General features: G+C 38.3%; 1 protein-coding gene across 8 annotated transcripts in view; it reads right to left on the bottom strand.

The window, feature by feature from the left end:
• Positions 1–26,186, bottom strand: part of ELMO1 (engulfment and cell motility 1) — a 320,189-nt gene that overhangs the window by 188,086 nt on the left and 105,917 nt on the right. For all 8 annotated transcript variants that reach the window (XM_082044344.1, XM_082044349.1, XM_082044343.1 and 5 more), the window contains 6 exons: positions 19,249–19,348; positions 13,377–13,528; positions 12,471–12,549; positions 9,082–9,132; positions 7,354–7,476; positions 5,626–5,757 (listed from right to left, as the gene is read on the bottom strand). In XM_082044344.1, coding sequence (XP_081900470.1) covers positions 5,626–5,757; positions 7,354–7,476; positions 9,082–9,132; positions 12,471–12,549; positions 13,377–13,528; positions 19,249–19,348 — 637 coding nt within the window. The remainder of the gene's footprint in view (positions 1–5,625; positions 5,758–7,353; positions 7,477–9,081; positions 9,133–12,470; positions 12,550–13,376; positions 13,529–19,248; positions 19,349–26,186) is intronic.

The raw sequence follows: 26,186 nt of genomic DNA, 5'->3' as shown, positions 1-26,186 counted from the left end.
AAAGTGTTCTGCAATATAAAATCCTGAACATCTTTCCTTAGCCAGAAAAGTCACGGGGAGGGGGGCAGGGAAAACCAACCTTCCCTTAATCTCTAAATGTGCAACACGATCCCTAGGCTCCCGCTAAGGAACAATTCAAAGAGACAATGAGAAACGCCACAGAAGAACCCATGGGAAAACTGAATAGTTTCTATCTTTGGGGCCCTACTTGGACGTTGTGCTGTAAAACAAGGGATTTTAAAGAATAAGGTCAAAAGATCGAAAGTAGCTGCTCATCTGGGACATGAAGAAGAGAAAGACAATTCTGGAAGAAATCTCAGAAGCTCATCGGGTCTATGTTCTGCCTAAGGCATGCTTTAGTAACTCTCAACTATTTTTTAAGCTTCTTTTCAGAGATCTCTACTAGAAATATTCTCCAAACTATCTATCTGGTGCTACTTCTCCTCACATCAGAAAGTTTTTGTAATATCTAACAAGTCAGCTATGCTGCCATTTAAGTCATTATCCATTTAATTATTCATGTCTACTTTCAGACTTCTCCAAGTCATCCTCTGTTTGTTTCTGTTTGTTTTTGCTTGAGTTTGTGTCTGGTTTTTTGTTTGTTTGTTTTTCCATATAGTCTTCATGTGTTTTGTTTCCTGGATCCACCATTGTCAAACATAGTATATAAACCTCTTCATAAAGGATCAAAGCTCCATCTTTCAACTAGTAATGACTCTTGTCCCCATCATTCCAACCAAAATCTTTTCCATAAACTGATTGCCATCACTGCCTTTTAGCTTACATATGACTTCCTCCTTCTCAGCATTCACACACTTGATATTTCCACAGCCTTCAGCCTGGTGGGCTAAAGAAGCCAACCATTTAAAGTCATCTCTTGAAAGACATTGCCCTCATCACTGCACAAGTCTCACCCTCTGCGCTCATCCTATATAGGGCTGGAACAGCTCTGCTGTGAGGACAGGCTGAGAGAGCTGGGGTTGTTCAGCCTCGAGAAGAGAAAGCTCCAGGGAGACCTTATTGTGGCCTTTCAGTACTTAAAAGGGGCCCATAAAAAAGATGGGAACAGACTTTTTAGCAGGTTCAGTTATGACAGGACAAGGGGTAATGGAGTTAAACTAAAAGAGGGGAGATTTGGGCTAGACATGAGCAATAATTATTTTACACTGAGGGTGGTGAAACACTGGCCCAGGTTTCCCAGAGAGGTGGTAGATGCCCCATCCTTGGAGACATTCAAGGCCAGGCTGGACGGGGCTCTGAGCAGCCTGATCTAGTTGAAGATGTCCCTGCTCATTGCAGGGAGCTTGGACTACATGATGTTTGAAGGTCCCTTCCAACCCAAACTGTTCCATGGTTCTGTGACTGAATCAGTCCACAAGTCACTGCATAGGTAACTAAAATTGAACAGTGTTCTATTAATAGATGATGTCTCAGAAATGCAGAAAATGGCCCTAACAGTTTAGCTGCTATAAAAATGTCCTTCCAGATATATCCTAGCTTAACATTTGATTTTATGGCTACATTGCACAGTCTCTCTTTTCTCATAGATTAGATATTTGTATACAGAAGAAATTCTTGAAGTGGTCCTAAATGAACACCACTGCACTCTGTATCACTGTATAAAATTACATTTCTATTTCTTTAACCCAAAAGGTCATCTAAGTTGTGAACAACACAGTGGCTCTTTCATTGATGCCTCCCAGATTTGCAGCATAAGAAGATTTCATCAGCATATGACTCTTTTATGCCACCACCACTAATATTTTGAAAGTCAAGTCCATGCCTGTCTTTTGAAGAAGATCCCACCATTCTCCATTTCCCTTTTAATTGTCACCTTTTATCAGACAGTTCCTTACTGATTTCATATCCCCTGTACTAACTCACATTTTATTTTGCTACACTGATAAATTCCAGTGTGTCATGACAGAATTATTAAATCGCTTTCCATATTGACTTTTTGCAGTCTTATAAACCATTCATATTCTATTGAAGAAACGTCAAACAAAAAACCTCAGAAGCTCTGCACACTGCAAGCTTAAGAAAACCTGATCTAGGATGAGATCTTTTTTTTTCCTCCCAACTTTTTAACCTATTCAAGTTTCTTAGAATTCGGTCACATCTGCCTCTAAACAAACAAATTCACTATAATTTCTTAATGACAGGTAGTGACATTTAAAGAATTCCAGTGAAAATGCACAGGATATCAGTTTCTTAAGTTGTATTTATTGCCTGACTTGGTTATCCGAATTAAGTTTACTCAAATGCAAGAAAACTTCAAAAGCTTCACCTTCGATGAGCTCAACAAAACTAAATCATTTGAAAAGATACGGAATTTTAGGATTAATTTATCACTACCAATATATGTGGCTTTATCTTTTAAATATCTCTAACACTGAACTATGTTATTATTTGAAAGTCTAAAAAACTCTATTCCTACTATAAGAATTGACAGGGATAAACATTGGTTGGGATTTCCCTGTCAAAAAATATTTTAAAAGGAGGAGGAGGGAAGGAAGAAATTCAGGCTATTTAATTTGCAATTGACTCGGAAAACAATTCAACAGGGTGGCATGTATCTTAGATCTCCTAACTGGGTTATTTTTTGTTGTATTCATCAGGATTTTAATAAACCTCCTCAAGACTGTCTCATCTGAAAATCTCTTTGCCTATAAGAAACTTCGCATGGGTCATCACGACCATCTGGAAAGGCCTTGTGGTTTCTTTAACTGGATGGAGGTCTCTAACTATGCAGTTTTACTAATGATACTGTAAACTTCTGAAACCACATCTGGACTTCGCCTCTTGTTGACATTACATTTGTAGTGGGGCAAAGCTTTTTGATGTGGCCAAGAGAAATGAACAGAATTCTTGCATTTCAATAGAGAAAGAGAACAAGCAGCGCAGGAACAACTTGATGGCTAGACGTGGTTGTGCTCTCGCTCTCGGAAAGAACATTTAATCAGTTCAATAAATTAGCATCCTGACCACCACCACCAGTGAAGACTGCCATCTGAAGGCAGCCTCTTATTTGGCTAGATTTTTTCTTGTGCCACACAGCCAAAAAGGGGGAAGGGAAACCTCCCATTATTCAGAGCACAGATCAGTTTGCTAATCCATCCCGCTACCTGTGACTTATTAAAGTATTGAAGACACTCTACTGATGGATTGAAAAGAAGTAGATGGGGTAAAGGCAGCCAGACTAACCAGGGTCCAGTCAGAGCACAACCCATCTCCAAGGCTGGAGATCAAGTTGTACATGCAGGGTCACCTGTACTCTTAGTTCAAAACAAAACTTCTGTACAAGACTAGAATAACTCTCCTCACAGTTCACAAGTGACATTTTTATCATTTGTACATTGCCTCATTACACCGTTACTGGGATAACCTACCTCCCATTGGGACCCTTGTTATGGTGCTTCTTTCACAGCTCATTTTCCCATATTTTTTTCTTATCTCCCATTACTCCTTCCCCACATTTTCTTCATTGCTTTGATCCCAGCTCCCATTCCCTCCTAGACTTCGCTCCCCATTTCCCTGTGGAAGGCTATCAGAATTAAATAGTAAACAGTGCTGCAGTTGCCCTTGACAACTGTTGGCATCTTTTCAGTAGGCTTCCCAATGAACAGCCCATGTGAGAGTAATAAAGATAACAGATAAGTCCCTGCTGCACAGGCACAGCAAAAGAGCTCTTGCAAACTCAGACAAGACAGGCACACATTTTGATTCACACCAAGTGTTTTCCTCACAACCCTATCAGCTAAAACATGCTGTTGCTAATTCAGCTCTGTAGAATCAATATATAACCCGCAGGACAAACAAAAGCATTGGAAGAACTAGTGGCAGCCAGCAAAACTAGTGATTTGTAGTCCTTGTTGAGCAGCAGAAAAACAGGATTGGAATTCAGGTCTGTTGGCTAGTTCCAGTTCAGCTTCTGCTGGATGCTCTGTTACATGCAGTTTTCCAACTCCAGCTTTAAGGAAGCAAGATCAGATTTTCAGAGGTGCTAGATACTTAGGTACAAGTGATGGCTGTGAGAGCTGAGAGTCTTCAACATCTCATAAAGCTAGAGCAAGCAGCAGATATCCAGAAATTATCAGCCTGAACCACAGGACAATTGTTTTAAATTTGATCTCTCTGATTATCCCACATGCCACAATCTCTGTATTACAGTCCCCCAACTCTAGCAGACCCCATCATTCCTTCTGTGTTTGTCACCATTTCTTTCTTTGCCACCTGTTACTTTTCCTTCTCCTATGATAGTGATCCCCACCTCTGTTCTCATTCAGCACAAGCTAGAGGCTCTATATCCAGCCCATTGGTCTCTAAGCCAGAGCCTGGCATTTTTCATTTAGTTTTGGCCTTCAGGGCACAAAGTCCTCTGCTCATCTCACCATAGGAGCTGCCCATCTCAGAAGTTGAGATAGCAATGGACTCCAATCGCATAGGAACTGAGAACAGATTCACAGACAACAAAAAAAAAAAACCACATTAAATTTCAAAAGCTTCTTCAAAGCCCTAATTTTACTATCATGCCTACCATCCCAAAATGCCAAGTTCTTCCCTTTCAGCCTATTTACTTACAACTCCTTACAGGTATAACAACACTGAGACAGCAGTAATTTTTCCTCACTCATCAGTAATGAAAACAACTGTCAGAACCCAGAAAGCCTCCTCCCAAAACCACAAGGGAACTGGACAATGGTGAGCCCCACTCCACGGAGCTGAGCAGAGCGCTCAAACTGCAAGCAAGCTTCGGCTTGCATCAGTGCTTAAAACCACCCTGTCTTTAACTGTGGCTGCTGTACCATATTCAGTGTAAATTTGCCAAGCCAAGAGCAAAAGTAATGAATCACCTAAGATACAAAGCATACAATTTTACCTAAGGAGAAATAAAATTGCATGCTGACCTGAAGTAAACAATAAATCAAGATACTGATTGCAGTGTATGTGTGCATGCTCTGTTTCCAGAGGGGAAAAAATACATATTCTTCATAATATGACTGTATGTAACAGTTTAACCAGATTGTGCTCTGTTCACCAACACGTTTCAGCCAAGACCAGAACTGGAATTTGTCTGATTGAGTCAGGATAAGAGATTCTGCATCCTCTACTCAAAAAAGGAGTCCAAGCAACCAAGACACATGGCCCTACAAGTAAATACCATAGAATTCTACCTCGGATTTATTTAGCTTTTTAGTCCATATCACTACAAACAGACCACAGTGTCTTTACAGGTCTGCCACAGATCCATTAGACAATGCCTCTTCATACAAGATATCATTAAAAGAGATTTTAATTATTGCATGTCATGCAAAACTATGTGCTTCAGCCTCAGTTATTTCTTCCAATTAACCCTAACTTTAAAGCAATCACATGGAGTTAACAAGATTTAAAAACAAAACAAAGACCCCAAAACCAAACAACCAAACAAAACTGTCACCAAACAAACACAACACACACCAAAACAATAACAACAACAAAAAACAACCACAGCATCACAGAAACTATGCATTTCCCTTGTAGGAAATAGCCAGAAGACCAAGTAAGAGAAGTGACTTATTATAGGATGTACTACAACAGATGCACTCGTCCGCTTCCAGTGTACCACTACACAAAAATACTCACAATGAATCCAAGTTTTTTATAGTCTCGAGTATACATAGATTTGCGTTTCTCAATGCTGCCACTACTGTTGTTAGGTTCAGTTTCTGCGTCAAATGCAATTCTTCGGAGTTCAAATATGATATCTCGTTGAGCCTATGTTAAAACAAAGTTAAAAAAATTGGTTAAAATAACTTACATTTCACTTCAATAACCAGTACGGTAAAAGCTGTTTTGAAACACTGTATCCCCTCCACTGCCCAACCTTTCTTTGACTAAATTCCCCACTTCATACTCAGAGAGACAGTCAGCAAGAAGGATGTTGTGATTCCCATTTTCCAAAGTCTTCACATCTGTGGGGTTCATATGCACATAGTTAAGTGTTGACTTAGAGAAGCTAGACCCATGTTACCAAGGCCACTAACTGCACACTTAATTTTAACCAGAGGCATGAAACCAGAGAAGCTAAGAGATCACACACATTTCAAATTAAGCTGGTACTTAAGTACTTTGCTGGCTGAAATTAAAATGGCTCAGTACGCTGCATTCATTTTGGTAGCTGTCCATTTTTGCCAGTATAGAAATGGGCAAGAGAGGAATTAGTGCAGTTACACATCACTACAAATGTCTCAAGATGGCGATAACCATCCTGCCATCAATACTAACAACACTGTGTTAGCCAGTCTCTATAGAGATACGCACTAGGTAGCTGTGTGTATGTCACTGAAAGTCAAACTTTCCTGCCTCAAACTTGAGAAACAGGAAGCGTCAAATCCTACAGCATCACGTTACTTATGTTTACGACCACCTCACTCTCCCACCTCCTTCTCTTGAAATTATCAGCAAATCTTAACACAACTCTTCAAAATGAAATCACATTCTTCCTTGTACAGGGCCTAAAAAAAGGCCCCAAAACCAAAGAAATAAAATGCAACTTCTCTATGGCCCATTGACTCTAATTTTAAACTTGAATCTCTTAGGGGAGTATCTTTTTTCACAATGAACAATACAAAAGCTGGTATTTGGGCAAGGCAAGCAATAACAATTAAAAAAAATAATAATAAACATTAACAACTACTATATAGGTTCCCAGTGACAAAAACAGGTCTTATTGTAACACAAATTAACTTCACTTCTAGCACATCACATAGTTTCCTTTAAACATTCATTTTAGCTCTACAGAAGTAGTTTTAGGAAGGACCATACATCTCTGTTGCTTTTGAGAAGTACAGAAAAAAACCAAAAGCTGGACTACTGCTTGGAGTTTTAGCTCAGGATGACACCAAACTCAGTTCATCGAACTACGCTGCTTCCCTGAAAATAAGACCTACTCTGAAAATTAGTCCTATCATGATTTTTGAGGATGTTTGAAATATAAGCCCTACTCCCAAAAGAAGCCCTATTTACAGTTCATTAAAAAGTCAATTTAAATATTGTCCAGGCAGCTATACATGTAAAAAAGCAAAATACTTTGGAGCAAAAGTTAATATAAGACCCTGTCTTATTTTCAGGGAAACAGAGTACATGCTAAGGAGAAAGTTCTGCCCATTTTATTGCACTTTTGCAAAAAAGAATGTAATAACCAGTACATCTTCTAACAACCAGAAAACATAGCCCAGCTTCACAAAGAGAAAGAACAAAAGGAATTATGTAAGCATTCCTAGCAGTGTCTTTTCCTCCATAAAGAGCTCTAAGCACAACAATGAGCAGTTGCCTTCTTCCTGTTCTGACCAGATCGTGCCAGACGCTTACCTGATCCTGTGGATCCATTTTTGTCATCATTCTGTCTTCCAGGAGGTTAAAGGTAAGTACTTGCAGAACATAAAGCTGGTGTGCCATTTCGTTATTGATGGCCCTCTGTGCCCTGATAACGTGCTGCAAAGACAAAGAGACTCCCATGAATGCCATTTTATCAGAAAATTTCATCAAGTGCACTCAGGTGTTTTCATTTCTGTAAGTACGCATTTGCTACGCATGTATACTCCAGAAAAAAGAAAATCAAACCAGGAATAACACTACTGATGAAGGTACTATATAAGTAGCTTTAAGAGAAAAGACTTCACAATAACAATGCATCGAAGCTTTCTCCTTCTGGCCACTAGATAGAGCCTGTGCATATGTAGAGAAGTGGCATGAGAAAAAAAAAATCACTACTGAGAAATCAAAGAAAAATTAACTCCTTACTAAAAGCATTAGAGCTCAGCATTAAAAATAAATAAATAAATGAATGAATGAATAAATAAATAAATGTATATTAAGAGAATATTTAAGACAGTAGCTTCCTGAGCAGAAAAGTTTTCAGCCTGCAACACAACCAGCAAACACAGTGATGTAACAGGGCTACTGCTGCAGGAGTCAACATCACACCACAGTCCTACCTCTATCAGACAACTCTGCTCTGTACGTGGAAGACTGCTCAGAAATATATTAGCATACAATGCCCCATATGTGCAGAATTACCCCATTCAGAAAGCAGATACCAAGCTGATGGTACAATTTAAAAATTCCCGGTGTGCCTAAAAACACCAAGGAGTTCTATATGGGAAACAGACCCAGGTCACTAAACACAGCAGAGCATACATAAGGAAAGAGTCATCAAGTAGGAGATGGATACAGCAACTGATATTGTACAGCTCCAGAGAATAAACAAATCTGTCAGCCAAAAGGCACTGCAGAAATTTTGCTTTATTATCCACATGCTTATACCAAACATTTTATGAACACAAGCAGCGTAAAACTATGCCCTCTGAAACAAATTCTGGGTTTTTGTGTGCGCCACTGAAGTTATAATAATGAATGCGAAAGAGCGACGGGTTGTTTGGTTGTTGTTTGGTTTGTTTTACATTGCAAAGTATCTCATAACAGAGAAAGCACACTTTTCCTTATTCCCTTGAAGATGCAATATACTCCAAGGTCAAAGGCAAAATCCCTCTGATTTTCCATTATAGCAGATGCGAGTCTTTTATATTACATCCATTAACTTCACTCCAAGCAATGTTTCATGCTTCTTTTGTGTAAGTGGTGACAAATTGTATGCAATTTTAGATCAGGACAGAATAATCTGTAGAACCAAAAAACACAAAAGGTTCATTTTGCAGGATGGAAAGCCCTGTGTGGTTTGCTCAGCTGTCGTCAGCTCCAAACCTTAACATAGAGGACTTGCTATAAATTCCTCAGACAACCTCTCATCTGCACAATAAAGTTCACATTCTCCATGGGAAGAAAATGCTTGAGGTATTTCTCTTTTATTCAGTATAACGTTTTCATGAAGAAACCACAATTAATTTGACTGGGAAAATACCCTTTCTGATAATCAGTTTTAAACCCAATTCAACAACCAAACGTTTATCTTGTATATTACATGCTTCAAAATATATCAAAAGTGCAATCAAAATATATTAAGATAAAACCTATCAACAACAAAACGGGAGTCACTTTTTCTCTGCTAGTGAAAAATAACTTTGAAAATTACATACTTACAGTTAAGATGATGGAGCGAAGCTGCTTTTGTGCCAAAATGTTTGCCATTTCCTGATTTAGTTTAATTCAAAAATAAAATAAAATAAAATTAGCCAGAAGCAGGTATTTTAGTGCCAAACATAGAACACTAACTTAAAAGGTTTTAGGTCTTAACTTTCTGCAGCATTACTTATAAATTAAATGAAGCAGCATATCAGCTATACAACTGTATGCATTATTTCAGGGGTCACAAACGCAGATTTCTCTACTATGAAGAAAGGGGCAAAGAAAATGAAAAGTATGTCACAAGTTGAGGACTTTGGTGATCCAAAACTAGCAATGAAACAAAGATCTCAAGAGAGACCTCTGTGGGGTAAACAGAGTATTTACACATACTTGTTCAAGCGCAACCTTCTCCCCGCCCCAAACAACACAGAAGGAAGGACAGAATGGAATCCAGCCAGAACTTTAAAACAAGACATCAAACAACATGCCTATTTACATTCATATTTTAGCTGGTTTAATGTCAAGCGCTCTTTCACTCAGTAAATGAGCCTACAACTCAATACTGTTTCACCATAGCAAATAATACTTCTCCCCTGTATTTTGGCAGCAATGTTGACATTGGTCCACTATTATGTCTTCAATTAACTTCTCTTTCTAGATCTGCCTGAAATCACTACCAAGGTGAATACGCTTTTACTTTAATTCTTAAGCAGCTGATCCTGGCTATCCACGCTGCAAACTGTCCTACAATGCATAGGAGGGAGTATTTTACCAAGCATGAGTCTAATCTTAATCATACCTACAAGCCCATATCTCATTTTTACATTTCATTATCTTTTCCATCAATATAGAAATGTGCATGTGTATGTGGACATATGCCAGCATATGCAATGCATACAACTTACAGTAATTATCACCATGTAATTATTCTTAAATTCTTGTTTTCAAAATGCACTATTTAAAGATTTGGATAACACTGCACACTCTATCTAGACACTGTTTATATGTACACAAATGGGTAATATTTGGAATTAGTAGATCATTGATTGGAAATAAAGCTCAAGTATCACAGCCTCACATAATACAGCACAACAAATCACATCAATACTGACACATGCGTAAGGACATTCTTAGGATGTGCTGTGATTCTGTGAGGCTGGCACCATATAAAAAATATTGTTCACGTTTACCATATCAAAAAAATTGTTCACGTTCAGGAGAAATAATCTTTTTAAAATTCCTGCTGATCTTTGTGAGAGTTTAAGAGTAATACAGAGCACATATTGGTTATTTTTCTATAACAAAGAAGAAATTAGAAAACAGGAAAACTGAGGCTATTACATGAAACATGAAGAGTTGGATTTGCGAAATACAGCTGCAGAAACAACGTAAATAAAGCAAGTGTTAGGATGAGAATTTGTTTGCAAAAAGAAAATAGTTCTCGTTTAGAGACAGGAGGCAGCCATTGATGTTGACTGGTTTCTTTATACCAGATAAAGGCTGCTGCACCAGAACACAGGAACAATAAGGAAGGAAGAAGGGAGCAAAGACAAGCGAAAGCCAGCTTTAGGTTTTAAGCCTTTTCTGGCTGAGCAGGTTTCAATTGCACATAACAGCAGAGGAATGAATGATACAGATGCTTCCATCCCTTTTGGAAATGCACAACTGAGCTGCAGGGGGAGTGCCAGGCACATGAGATAACTTCACATTACAGGGAAAGGACTGGTTGGTTTTGTCAAAGTATATTCACTGCCAAAGTATGGACAGCTAAACAATATGAGGTAGTCTTTTCTGCATTTGAGGTAAAAAAATGGAAATTATTATTTTACTTTTTGTGGAAGATTATGAAATTGTCATATTTTTCTTAAACCTGTAATTGAAAAAGCCTTTATTGGGATACTGATTTTTGTCTCTGGACCAAAAACTGATAAGAGCAACAAGCATTCACAAAAATCAATTACTGCAACAACATCAACTTTGTCTCCAAGAAGGCTGTATGGCTATTACCAGCTGATGAGCTGCCTCTTCTAAAACAAGTATTGTAGTAACAGATGAGAACAAGATTTTTTTTGACAAAATTTGCCATCTCACTTTACATAGCAGCATGTCTCTTCATAAAAATGCAGACAACTGCCAAAAAAAAAAGTGTTTTGAACATTCACAGTATCATTTCAATACTCAAATTCACAGGTCTTTTTTGTTTTGTTTGTTTTGTTTTAATAACCCAGGTTTCTCTAGATGATTTGGTCCTTGACAGTGGCAGAGGAAGAAAAACAACAATGGAGCCCTCATCAAAAAAGGAAAACAAATAAATTCTTGGCTTTTTGCATTACAAAAAGAGAAGGGGGCGGGGGGGAAGGAAATTCAGATATCAGCATCAATTTAAATCCTTTCTTTAACTACAGTGTAATCATCCACATCATACCAGTCCCTTTGGTTTTCTTACAAGGACCTATCATAGATTTAGGTCAAAATTGAAAGAGAGTTCTTACTCCAATTTTGGTTCATGAGGTGACTTCTTCCCTTAATAGCAGAAGGTATTAGAGGCAGAAGGACAAAAGGAGTGGGGGAAAAGAGACTTATTTTTTAATTAAACCATCATTTTACTTTCCCCTGTTTGTAATTTTTGAAGCAAAAAAAGAAAAAATACCAGTTAGGGCTTTGATGTTTGTTTAAACAATCTCCAGCATTTAAAAATGTAAATAAACTTAAAGAAAGTCCTTGTCAGAAGTGCTCTGCAGCTCTCAATGAACTTGTTCTGCACACTAACAGAATGTCACCACAAGAATTAACATCGCTGATCTTGGTGACAAAAATGTTAAATAAATAAATGACTAAATCTGTTTTGACACAGGCTAATGACTCGATAAATATGGATAAAACTTCTCTATTTCATAACACATGGCATTCCATCCTCATTTAATAGCAACTAGCAATCTTGAAATATTTCCTTTTGAGACTTCTGATCTCAGGCACTAAATTTAACTTTAAATAGTATACCATAAAAGTCATTAAATACTTACACGGCAAGATATTTTGGTTTTCAAAAGGAATGCAATTTTTATTAAAAAATCCATGGGGGGAACAGTTTACCAAAATGTAGCCTAGTTTTACAAGCTCTGCTGGCAAAGAGTTCAGTACAATAAATACTACAGCCAGCCACAGTCAATATGGTTCATGTGAGGTTACAGGGAACCAAAAAAGCACAGAAGAGTGCTTAATTCCTACTAATAATGGTGCAGATGGAGGTAGCTCCATTAAAATGAGTGATATTATAACAGCATGAAAAAACAGAGGAAGTTACAGTTTGAATTAACTGCAGGAAAAGTGTGACTGGAACAACTGCAGGTATGAATATGACACACTTTTCCTACAGATCTATAGATACACAAGACCCAACTTACCTGCCTCTTGTCATCCGGTGCTTTAAGGAAAAGTGCATTTATTACCGCTATGGTATATGTTTGGATTTCTTGGTCTGTCCTGTTTGGAAAATTATAAACACAACAGAAGAATGTGAATACACACAAGCTGTAGAAACTGATCTTCCAATTGCCTTACTGAAGGTAAAAGTGGAAAGACTGTTTGCACTTAATGTTAACCATGTCAAGTCAGGCAGTTAGTCCAAACTGGTCATGACCAGGTAGTCTCTATTATTAAGAGAGACAAGATGTTCTAGAGGGAGACTCAGCATCCAGGAAAGGTGGAATGAATCACACCCGTGAGGTGCCATTGACCTTCCACTGCTCATGTCAGGAGCTCAGACAATCAGCTGCTGCCTGATGCCCACAACTAGAGGCAGAAAGGGGAATCTTCTCTAAAGGGTTCTGGAAATGAACCTGCTGGTATTAAAAGCTTTTCAGGTGAGTGGAAAATGTCCCAGCTGGGAGGCAACATAACCATGGTTCACAATACATAACCCAATGCTACAAGAGGCAGTTTCCATCCATTTAACCACCACACATTATTGTTTAAGAAAAAAACTCTCCTTTTTCAAATATACCTGCAGCAAAAGCTGACCAATTTTTGTCTTACACACTTCCTAGAGGCTGGCAAACTAAACAACCCCATCTGTACACTAACGGCATTAAGCATTTCATTACTATGGGGTGCTCTTCTCTTCATTCCCCACTTCCAACTACACAGGCAGCTTAGTGCAAAGGAAAAAAAAAATCTATTAACAAGCAACTCCAGAAAGCTGGTTACCAATCAGGAGGTTGCCAGTCTTTATATCACTCTCTCCACATCCTATGCTCATATCGGGACAAAAAAGAGACCCACCATATCTGCTGGCAGTTGAAGACACTCACCCCTGCAGATGTGGGATAAGCTGCCCAATTGTGATCTCTTGTGCCACCTTCTGGTATAGGTCGTGGCTATTGAGCACCATGGATTCCAGGATTGCTAGCGACCGTTGCAGGATAGAGATGTCCGAGGCAAATTTGTTCACATAGCTTGCTATCTATAAATTCAAACATTTAGATAATTTACATCCTGTCATGAAAGCGAGGAAAGGGAAAAAAGAAAACTGTGGATGTGGCTCAGAAAAGCATTAGAATAAAAATAGTCTTGACCACATGCCGAGTATCAGTGAATACCTGAAATAAATAAACCAGGCACTGCAGATAACTTCAAAGGACACAGTGGCACAGATTCTTCAGATGACAAAAATCACCACAGATTTATGTCCATATTCATACCACTGAAATAAATGCTTCAACATTACCTTATGAACATGATAAATCAACATTAAAGAACTAGAATTATTATATTTTTTGTGAGTAAAACTTTGGACAAGACAAGGAAAATACTTCTCATTTTCTCCAGCAGAAATTTGGGCAGCCAGTTTTCTCTAAATAAATATCTCAACACTCAAGGCAACTGTTTCAAAAGATAAATGTACATCCAGCTCTATAGCAAAACATGCTCTTTTTTTCACTCCCGCCTTGCTGTTACGAGCAACACTGGAACCTCTCTCCAGGTTACAAATTAAAACTCTGTGGAAGATCATTTAGCAGCACAACTCGTTCCATAACTCTGTGTAGAGCCCAGTCCGGGTAAGTGTTCATGCATTAATAACCTTCACTTTCACTGGAAGCTGCCACAAACAAATGGCATGTTAATGAAAACCAGGCCTGACCTCCCCTTTTTTGCAGCGTGGCAATGAGACGCTGCGCACGTCTGCAGAGCCAACACAGCTGTGCAGTAAGATGCAGGAATGCGCGTTTTTCCGCATGCTGATGGTCCTTGGACTCAGCTTTCTGGGAAGAATTTTGCCTTCTGCTGATGTGGGAAGCGAGAACTGCCTGGTGCTTCCTTGAATACACCAATATCAGCAGATTCAAGCTGAGAAGTACCAGAGGAAGCACAGACAGAGGCAAGAAATGTCGTGTGGCCACAGTTATTTGCTCTTTACAGCCAAATAACAGACTACGGCAGACTTGTCTCAAGTTTGATGCGTTCTTTCCAGAAAACTTCAAGTCCACACACTTCTTTGGTACTCATAATATAAGCCAATAATGCGATTATACTGTTTCTGATTACAGATAGTTGCTTAGACCTCAGCATCATTTTCCCTTTGGAAGAAGAAAGGCATGTCCTATGCTTGGAAAAGCTGCCTAGCTGCCTGTAAAATTCACAGTTAAATACTGACATGTAGACAATAACATTGTTTTGCACTTGTGACGTTTTCAGTAGTGCTGAAGGAGCAAAATGTCCTTTCTGCAACTTTGGTTGGAGACAACAAGTAGGGAGGGACAGGTTTTTCTTATTCTAATGTATTGCAGCGCAGTTTGCTGAGTTTATTGCAGAGCTGTTTTCTCTGCTACTTGGTTTGCATTACCACAATAAGAACGTGCTATGCTGAATATAACATACCTCAGGAAATACACATTGACTTTACAGAAAATAATGAACCAACCCATGCATGCATAGGGAATAGGAGGAAAGAAGCAACTCAATTATTGCCTTTTTCTACTCTGGGCTTTCAGTATCTCCTGCCTGAAAGCCCTGAACCCAAGTAATATTTACATTAGTGTGTGATGCACCTTGTACTGTTTGGAGTAACAAGCTGTGTCTCAGAAGCACTGTGCTACCCTTCCTCTCCTTCATGGTAATCCAGTTGTGTTCTGATACTCTGAAGCCAGAGCTGCACCACGTCCGGAAGGCCCCCAATACACACAGTGTCTGCACAGAGCAACTCTGCACTGCTCACAAAATAAACCAAACACACTATGGGTGCCTCACAGTCATCAGGCATCCAGAGATCAATTGTGCAGAAGGAATACAATATGTCCAGACTGTGTCCCTACTTGTCAGTCTTCTGTCACCATCCTCTTTAGAAGCCCTGACATGTATGAATTATTCTTGGTGCGGCAGCTCCTTCCCGTGATATTTCAAGTGGCACTGTAAACATCCACTGGGATATAACATATTCATTTCAGTGGCCTGCAGAAATATAACAGTATAGATAACTGAAAGCTCAGCTTAGGAAATGCTGCCTTAGACATATTTATTCTTCTGACCCTGGACCATAATGTCTTTCAATCATAAACACAAACCCAAAGTATGAAGCTGGCTTGTGTGTTTCAAAAGCTGTGACATACCACACCGAACATACATGCAAAACATTTGCTAGGTAACTTGCATGTCAAGCTAAGTATATTCATAACTACCTTGCTGAAGCCTGAAATGTGGCCAGAAATAACAGGTTTGTCTACCCTGATAAATAGGGCATGCCAGTTCCAGAAGGAGCAAAATTAAATTTAAAAGAGATTATGTTACCATGCTTGAAGTTCTGGATGTGGGGGGGAGAAAGAAAAAAAAAAAAAAAAAAAAGAAAAAAGAAAAAAAAAAAAGAAAAAAAAGAAGACCCTTCTTGAAAAGAGACAAAAATCAATAGGAGTTCAAATGTGTGTTATTTGCTGTTCTCTGCTTATTGAGCACCATGTGGAGGGAGGGCTTTCAACATCTAAAAATAATCCTGCACTCAAAAATTCTGATGATAAAAATAATGCAAGCTCACAGAAATACAGCCTCTCCTCCAGAAATAAGCAACTTCATTGCTTCGCACTTTCACATGAGAACTTGCCCCATGGGTGTGTCTCATTAAGGATAAAACTATTTGTTCGGCAAAATACTTGAAACCTTAAAATCTGCATAGTCCTATCAGGACATATATAACACCACACAAAAGCTGGATGCTTAACTTCCTATCAATTTAAAGGGAAATTAGGAATCGTTCAGCCCCAGTGCTCAAGCAGGAGATAAACACGTAAAGTGAGGGTAGACGAGACATCTATAGCAAACTGAATTATATCATCTGAGCTCTTTTCCTGTTTCAGTATCACTTAAAGCACAGGAGATATTTCAAAATTATGAAACAAAAAATTAAAACAAAACAAAACAAACTGCATCACCAACAAAAACCACACAGGGAAAGAACAGTGAAGGAAACAGTGAAGGATCTGATCTTCTGAGCAGTGATATATTCATTAGTTATTGCCTGGATCAATTTTATGTCAGGAATGTACAGAAATATCTGTCAAAGTTTTGTAGTTTTGTTCTCTGTAAGTCCTAATGCATAGTCAAAATTTGAAGTGTGCATCTCATCTCCAAGTAAGGAACTAGAGTTGCACTTGAAGACAGAAAAAACAAGTGACAGCTGTGAGACACAGAGATACTTTCCCTACTGCCACCCCCTTTTCCTGCACAGTACATTTTAGAAGGCAAAGAATTCATTGAGGTCAAGATTCTGCACATGCAGTTATGAAACAGCAATTACATAAATAATTCTAAAAGATACTATTAACTATCTCAACCAATACTACAAACTTGATTTCTCCTCTTGTAGGAATAAGGATGGGACTACCAAATTTGTATAGCATACTTTGATATCCAGTTACCATGGCATTCTCTAATAACTGGGCATCCAAATCCTTTAGGCAACTATGGAAGCTAGAAATGAACTTTATTGTCATAAGCAAGAAAAAGGTCTTAAGAGAATCTTGCATATCATAAGGAAGTTTTTTCAAACGATGCTATATTCCCTTAAGATGAGGAACAAAGCTCTCCTTGAAAGTGCCAATTCTTACTTGCAGCAGTTGAAATAGCAGCCTTTATGTACCCAAAGGATAGGAAGGAGACTGAATCTAACACCAAGCAGTTAGTCATTAGAAGCACTTGGAGGTTCCCCTTGAGGTCTCCTCCAGCTTCTACATTTAAGCCAGAAAACTATTCAAGAAAAAAGTTCAGATTAATTCCTGCCCATTCCAGTTTGGCTTCCATTTAACACAAAAGACAGCTTCAAAAGGCAGAAGCACTTGAAGCAGGACTGTAAAGTTCCCCCTCAGCTAGCAAAAACTTATCAGCTCCCTTATCCATCCTGCAAACCACTTGAGTTACCACCCTGTCAGCAACCTCAAGTGGCCTGTCAAAAGCCAAGGTCAGAGAGACAACAGAGAATAAAGCTGTCAGCTGCTGCCAAAGACACCTGGTCCAAAGGTGCTCCTTTAGGTTTGCCTCTTGCCCACAGATACCCACTGCTCTAGCTCCCAACATCATGGCAGGTCAGGACACACCTGTGCCTCCTTCCTCTATTTTTGTCATTCTTTATCCTTCTGTTTCTCTTCTAACTATCCTGTTCTTCTCCTTGGCCCCTTTCTGGTCCACCAGTTTCACTTTGGGTTTTTACTGCCAGTTCTGGTTTTCATAGGTACTTGGCAGGAATGCTTTTATTTGTGTCTTTTGTTTTGTTCTGTAAATTTGGCCACTGTCTGGGGAAACGTATGGAAGTGCCAGACAGAAGAGATGAGCCATTAACAAGGGGTAGGTACTATGCAACCCACAGGGCAAAAGATGTTGATACAGTTAAACAAAGCCAGTCATTTTGAGTCACTAACAAAGTAGATTGATTTAAACTCATTTTAGCAAGCTTCTTCTTACACTTCTTAATAGGTTCCCCTAGCAAATAAGGGATTCTAGGCTTGACCTTCTATCTGATTAAGTCAGTTATAAAACAGTTGTACTATTTACTTTGACATGAAAAGATAACAACAATAATCACCATAATCTAAATAGACTGTCTAGACTGCAAGACCGGAAAAAAAAAGCCCCTGAATCAGATCAATTATAGCAAATTTTTCTTACAAATAGCATCTATGTTTAATGACAAAAACTGAGCTATAATATCTAATGCTCTTTCCATAATTGTTTCTTCTTTCACTTCTGACAACAAAAGTAAAGTTGTACTTTCCTTTGGTGGTAGTACTTTTTTAACCAAATTTAAATTAAGTCTTTGCTCTGATACACTCTGTATAATGAAGAGATCTTTGCCACAGTTTATATTAGTTCCATTACTGCTTCTGGTATCATTTTAGTGAAGTAACTTTGCTGTCTTTTGAACCTGTACTAGTGCATTTTAACTTAAGATAAATTCTGAGTTCAATCTAAAAAGGTGCAAGATGGGTTTTTTTTCAGAGTAAGTGAAAAGGGTTAAATCAGTAACAAAACCCTTTTTCTGAAGTCTGTTAAATCTCTGTACTTAGAGAGTACTCTCATGTTTCTGCTGTTTTTGTGCATCTCCTACATTTAAGAAAATAAAAAAGTGTTATAAATCATAGAAAGATCAGTTTCAAAACCACAGACCTCAGCTGCAAGATTCAGGGGGGGCAGAGTTCAACTTGATACACTCAGTAGATATCAGCTTAATTTCAATTGTCAATTAACTCCTTTCTCTTCTTTTCATATCCCTAGAGGAAACACTTCAGTGCTGGTTTTGTTTCAATAAATATGGTATTGCTCATTTTACTTTACATTAAATCAAAATACTAATTTTTGCTTTAACTGTATGGTATCTGCACAAGGAGGTCACACCGCAACTGCAAGCAATTTCTTGTGTATGAAGCCTAATACAGGGTTGATCCCATTTCACTCCCATTGATTTCCATAGCATTTGGGCCAGATCCTGCAATTACAAATATTTATAATTTGAAATAGCATTTAAACCCCATTTTCATGCACCGTTTTGATCAGTGACCTAAATTATGTACCCAAGGTGGGGGGGGGATGATCAAAAAAACCCACCAAAATCAAAAAACCCAAAACAAACGAAAACAAAGAAAAAGCAACTCACCTCAAAAATTTAAACTGATATAGAACAGGTAGCATCAATTACAAATTTACCTTTTTAATGAATGCCACAGAGAATGTATCCCACGATACAATCCCATGATCCATCAGCTCAACAAATGCAGTCAGTGTAAAGGACAACATATCTCCAAAGCTGCAAGAGACAGGAGTCATAACAACATTTACCAGTGATGCAGCAGGGCAGTGACCGAGGGAATAAAGCAGCAGGAAGCTTTCAGAAAGGCAGGAAAATGAAGCCAATTAGGGACTAAGAAGTAGCAGAAGAGCGAGAGAGGCCGTGCAGCAGTCTCCAAAATGATTTAGCATGGACATCAAGAACAGTCACACCTGAAAGAAAGCGGTTTTGTAAGAGAAGAACTAATCCCCAGGAGAACGCTACATGCAATGCTCAAGCAAATCAGAGGGTCCTAATTAAACCTCCCATATAAATTCAGAGGTTATGATCTAACAGAAGAAAATCATTGAGCTTTTTCTTAGCAACTTGTGGAAATTCTCCTAATTGAATGTAATATGTGCTACATGTGTAATATGTGTAATGTAATATGTGAATGTAGTCTGTGCTACATACTGGTACCTCTGTATCAAGCAGATTGGCAGAAAATTAATAGACTGTTTGTTCCTTCTCTTACAAGGAAGCAGATATATGTTAAAAATTCACCAGAAGATATTTTCTAGTGATCAGCAATTTTCCAGTAGTTAATGTCTCAATTTATTTATTCGAATCTGAAGATGCATCTCCTTTTGTTTATCCATGGGCAACCATGTCAAGCAAATTGCAAATTTCCCACAGTTTATCCGAGCATGCAACTCAAATTGCATAGGGCTTGCAGGCCACTGCACTGCATTTTACACCTGCAAATTTGAGATTCAATGCATCTTTGTATGCACTCGACTGAATTCAAAACAGGTTTAAATTCAACATAAGGAATATGCTCTAACCTTGACTAGCTGCACAGGAACTCTCCATGTTAAAAAACAGCTTTTAAAGATTAGCTTCATTTCTATATATAGTCAGGGCACCAAAGAGTCGGCAGCCATAATGATTTCAATGAGGCAGCTACTCAACACAACCAGCAGCGCATTACCTTTAAGGGCATGCCAAACTGCCTGCCACTAAAGCATTAACAAGCACGAGCACACAATCGACCTAAACAGCATGAATAGTCCCACTGATTTTTAATGTAAATAATAAAAGGATAAAATTTTTAAAACTTAGTCAGATTTGAACTACCATGCTCAGTATGTTGGAAACCTGAGGGTAATACCGTAGCCATAGTTAAGCAATGTAACTGCTAATTCTCCGCTATCCTGCACCAACCCAACACAAATAAGCCAACAACCATTCAGACAGAAAACATTTACTACCGTACAGAGGAATACAGTAGAAAATCAGTTTCAAGGTAGCAACTCCAATAGCCAGTTTACTGGATTTGATGTAATCTGACATTTAGGGATTTTTGAAAGGGACATGCAGCCTTTAGTGGCCCCTTCATTTAAGACAGGAGCTCTTGTTCATCAAAACTCCCCAGATGCCCTGCACTAAAAAAGAAGTTGCCATTGCTGACATTTCGTAAGTAGAAACAAAACAAAACCACACCTTTCTCTTCTAGTCAGTAAGGGTGTCCACAGTGGCTTTGATTATTTATGACAAAATGAAAAAAACTAAATAAAAGAGCAAACAAGAAAAATACAGTGTCTTTCAAAAACGCACTGTAATTATACAGGAATATTTTGTTCCGCAAATACATGATCTGGAAGCTTTTGGTTTTGCTTTGGAGGGTAGGGGGCTTGGTTTTGTTTGCTTATTTTTTAATATTGCATATCTTTCAAGAATTAAATTAGACTTAAAATGTCATCATTAGCATTCCAAACAATCAAGAATTTCATAACAAGATGACAACAAGACTTTGCAGAAAATTTAATCAGTTCCAGTCCTGTCATTCTCCCCAATCCATTCTTTTTGCATAAAATGGTTATTTATGAATCCACAAATAAAGGAGCATCCCTAGGAAAGGCTGCCCTCTAAAAACTTACACCAAATTCTTATGCATCTTCATGACAGAATACTTCCACAAATATATGGAATTCTGGTATTTTAAGAATCTAGACTAGATCAGATCCAAATAAAAAGAAAAAATAATTCCAAGAAGAGAGGCCATATAGGTTGAAAAGTAGATAAAAATAACTCTTCTAGTATTAAACTAAGCAGTCAATTTATCTCTCCTAGTCTTTCTCATGTATTGTTTAAAAATTTAGTCAACTAGCCTGGTTTTAGTACATAAATACTCTTCTGTAAACTACTAATTGTACATGAAAACTAATCCCCATTAACAATAGGTATAGTTTAGAGGGATTACTTAAACTATATTAAACCTGCATATGGATATTCACCTTCAGAACAGTAGTGGTTGGAATTCAGGTTAGTTTAATTCCTTTAATTCAACAGTTCCATTTATTCTTCTAACCCAGAAATACTGATTAATCCTACCACTTAATCCAGCTTTCCCTACTGCTTTGGAGGGGAAGCTGGGTTAATGGAGCTGAAAACACTAGTATTAATGTATAACCCTGTTTTTAGTAGATGTGACAATGATACAACTGTTTAGGATCCAGGTGAAAGTACTTTTCAACTTAAAATGATCAGACACCCCACCAGGTGTCACTCCAGTGACACTGCTTCAAATAGTTAATGAGAGAGAAGAGCTGCAACACTGGGACTAATCAAGCAGCAAGAAACACTCCTGCTCTGTATATTAGGCAGCACCACACATACATTGATATGTTTTTTAAATATATAGCTATAAATATGCACCTGCACACACAAGCATATGCTAAGTGGCACTGCAAAAGTCAAAAGCCAGGCTTACAGGATAAGCATTAGTAACAGCACAGCTAGAGATGAAAGCAATCTCCAGGGTAACTAGAGTAAGATAAGGATTAAAGTATCTGGAGGGGGGGGAGCGGGAAGGGAGCGGTGTTGATTCATTATGCGTTTAAACACAAGCAGATAGGTAGAAGTAGACTTCCAAGCAAATAATTTCAAGACACACACACAAGACGCACTCACACTGTTAAAGAGCGACAGAGAGAATAGATGCTAGAAATTTCAAGGGAATCAGAGCTTGCTCATAAAAGTAGTAATCTTAGAGAATATGTGATAGGAGCTGTTTAACTCAAAATCTCAATAAGCATTTTAGTCATAGAAGAAGTCTGAAAAATTATGGGGCCTCTTTCTTCATAAAATCTTCTTAGACTATTCCACAGCACAAGGCACAGCAGTTCTGTAAATACCACACCCTTGCTTGCTCTGGCAAAATGACTCAATAGTTTGATGGTAATTCCTGATGAAGGTGCTTTTTAATGTAAGTCATCACGGAAAGAGGAGGAAAAGTGATCGGAAATTCCCACTGTGTAACTGTAACTTCATATCTCACTAACACTGACATTTTAATGGTCTCTGCTATCAGACAAGCTACTTGTGCAATCCCTCCTGAATGCTGTTCAGGGCTCTGGCTCTTAGGGTGGGGACATCCTACCATGGGACAGCTGATGAAGTTTCCCCAGTCTCTGATGTCTGACTCCCCTGTTCTAACCACCCTTGTGAGGATGGGTGAGCTGGTCGTGAAGCACCTCCTCATCCATCGCAGCTCTCAGCAAAAGCCACAGTAGCAGCAGAAAGCTGTGGTCTGTAACATGATCGCCTGTCCCATCGTGAGCTGCTCTGCTATGGATGGATGCTCTGACCCACAGCCTGTGCACCTCAAAACCTCCGACAAATCTGACTGAAGAATAAGTCAATGGTTGCGTTTCACATCTCTTGGTTTTAGAGAAATAGCAAGTCAAAACCTGTTCGTTTATGTTCCTAAGACTCTTCTGCATTCTTACCTTAAGAAACTCTGAAGGAAAAACAACGCACGCGTTTTGATATTAGCTTTTCTTTCCTAAAACTGACAGGAATGTGCATGTGATCCTGACCACCACACCTGTCTTTCACCTGCCTTCCTAGTATCACTTCTACATGCTAAACCATCTTTATCACGTGTGCTAAGTAATCCTCAGATATATGTGTAGAACTATTTCTGATATTTTGAAAGATACCTAAAGCAATTTGGATTAATGTGACTTGAGCACCCAAATCCCCTAGATGTTTTGGGGAAAAAAAAATTAAATCCATGTTTAACACGTATCAAAATGAACACTGTATTGCTATTGAGAAGGGAAAAATACTCAGCTGTTCAAATTATTCTTTAAATCAAGATAATTAGTCAGGCTCAGCTGTTATCACGCAAATAACAACAAAAAAGCAATCTCAGCTTTTATAAAGCTAGGTGGACCACCTCACATTTTACATGATAAAAGTTGCATAGGATAACCTGGAAATTAACTGTTGCTTGTCTGTCACAACTAAGATAAAGCCACCAGCCCATTAGGACTATAAGCCAAAGAAAAGTCCATCTTCACACAAACCATTTTTCATGAGCAAAAGAGAACCAATGCTGATCTCTAGTTGTGCAGAGAAGAAACAACTTTAACTGGGCAGAAGACAACAAGAGAGCAGCAACCTACTACCAAATGCAGGAGTTAAGGAAGCAGTTAACTTTAATTCCCTTATCATTCTGCAATTGTGCTCACAGCCTATTACTGGGCAGCTGAAAGGCCTGACATCATTGAGGTCAACATCAAAGGGTAAGAACAGCTTTTCAAGTTAGAGTTGTCAAGGATAAATGGCCATGAATAAATTTAAACAGAGGAGCAGAATATATCTAATCATCAGAGGACAAGAGCTCTGGAAAAGCCATGGGGGCAAGAACATAACCAAGTCCAAAGTGAGGACTGATGGTGCAGCAGGATGTGAGCAAGCAGTGTGAGCAACTACTTTTTTTTTATTGCTATGGCTCCTCTTCATTGCCTCTACACTGCCTTGCTTCTTCAAGTCACCTTGCCAAGGGTGAAGCTAAGCCACCATCAAATCAAACTACGAGCAATTCACACGTACTTGGTACTTACTCTGCACAGCTGAAAATAACTGAACTATCTGCAGGGTAGCTGGCCCTATTTTTTCTAGACGATTACAGAAAATGCACTTAACTGCTTCACTGCAAGTTAGACAGATTTTATTTATTTTAATCGTGCCAAGCACCACTGAAATATTTATTTGTGGTACAGTTTCAATACAGTTTCAAGGGATCAGCCCTACTGATTTTAACCATTAGCCATTTTGCATTCCAAAAACCTGAAATAGCTACGTACCCCTGGTATCGGGGCTTCTCTAAGCTTGAAAATTAATTCTGATTAAAGAAAACAAGCTGGGAATTTTAAATAGAACTTTAATTATTCTTGAATAAATCCAGGTGTAGATACTCTTACAATGGAGTGTGACTAAATCCACTTTGAGGTACATTAAGCATTTGTCTGCATGGGAAACTACCCCAGCGGAACATTGGTTCTTCATGAAGATGCGATTAGAGTTACCTTTTCTCTTATTCCCCGTCTTTTAAATTCCTGGTTTTACCCATTTCCTGGTAATTTCCTTAAATGGACCAGCTTTTCTTAAAAGATCAGGAACAATACCAGGAATAATTAGCTACACGGGAAAAATATCACTCTCCAATACAGTGTGGTTTGACTACAACTCAGTACTCCAATGCAAAGGTCAGGTTTGGTTTGGTTTGGTTTGTTTTTTAATGTAAGTATTAGCCAACATGGGATAAACAAAATGGGACCCTCTAAAACAGAAAAGACAGAGAAAAAGAAACTCACACTTTAGAACTTTCTTCAGCGGAGAAAGCTATTAAACAAGGCCTCTCTATGAAAATCAGGGTTTAATTAAGTCAGGCTAGTATGTGCAGGCTACTAGAGATAAAATTAAATACTGGCACTTCATGAAATATGTCATCCTGTAAATTAAAAGTTTTGGGTTTTTTTTATTAGTACTTGGTTTCTTTAAGTTTCTGAGACAGCAGGGGGAGGCTGCAAAGTTTAAAGTTTAGTTGAGTTCATTATATGAAGCTCTGAGGTTTTTTTTAATAGTTTGTTTCACTGGATCTTTTCCTATTAATACATGGGTGAAAAATAGTCAGGATGTTCGATAACTACACTCACAGAGCACTAGTGTATACATTTTATCTTCAAAATGTACGAACAGGACAGTTTCTAGAACTACTGGTTTCGGTAAACTGTAAACTGAAGCTCATCCTGACAGGATTTAACTTCCAAAGTTAGAATAAACTTTAGTCACATTACACTTTATTTACTACTGTATCCACTGATGTGCTTTATCTACATTAATCAATAAGAATCCTCTTAAAGTGGGTAATGCCTTGTTCCCATGAGTCACTACAACTAAACTGTGTAAAAAAATGAATTTAGATCATCAGCATTAATTGGGTCCTAAACCCAGGGTGCTATGCAACTATAAGTCAGTATTTTAGTACTGTCTTGAGGACAATCACATAATTTAATGTAGAGAAGCCTACAGGATAATAGAATTTGGAAGCAGAGAGATGCTGAAGGAGTATAACTATTTTTCCACAAAGAACTATTTTCACAGCAGTGAGGAAAAACTCAAAGGAGGTACCTTGTCTTGGCAAGGGTGATGCTGCCAAGAATTCTGAAAGGCTCATGCCATCTTAATCACTTTCTTCAGAACCTAAACTTTTCTATTATGAAACTAATTATTTTGTATTAAATTGAGAAAGCAACTGTAGAGGAAGGATTTAAGTTTCCTGCCAAATTAATTCTTACTGTCTAATTTATTTATTAGTCAATGATTTAATAATAAATGTTTCAGAACTTGTTTTACAGCAGAGTTGTGAAAGTTTGATTTAGCATGGATTCAGATGGGGAGCTGCATTTCCTGGTGATACACCACATCAGGTTCCCAGAGTGACAGATGCACAGTTAATGGATTAATTATTCTTTTGCTTCCCTGGGTTTTTGCTGCATTATACATGTCAAACTTGCAAGCCAAT

Source organism: Streptopelia decaocto, assembly GCF_964273445.1.
Source record: "Streptopelia decaocto genome assembly, chromosome: 2".
NCBI lineage: Eukaryota > Metazoa > Chordata > Aves > Columbiformes > Columbidae > Streptopelia > Streptopelia decaocto.
This window is presented reverse-complemented; position numbering and strand designations above follow the sequence as displayed.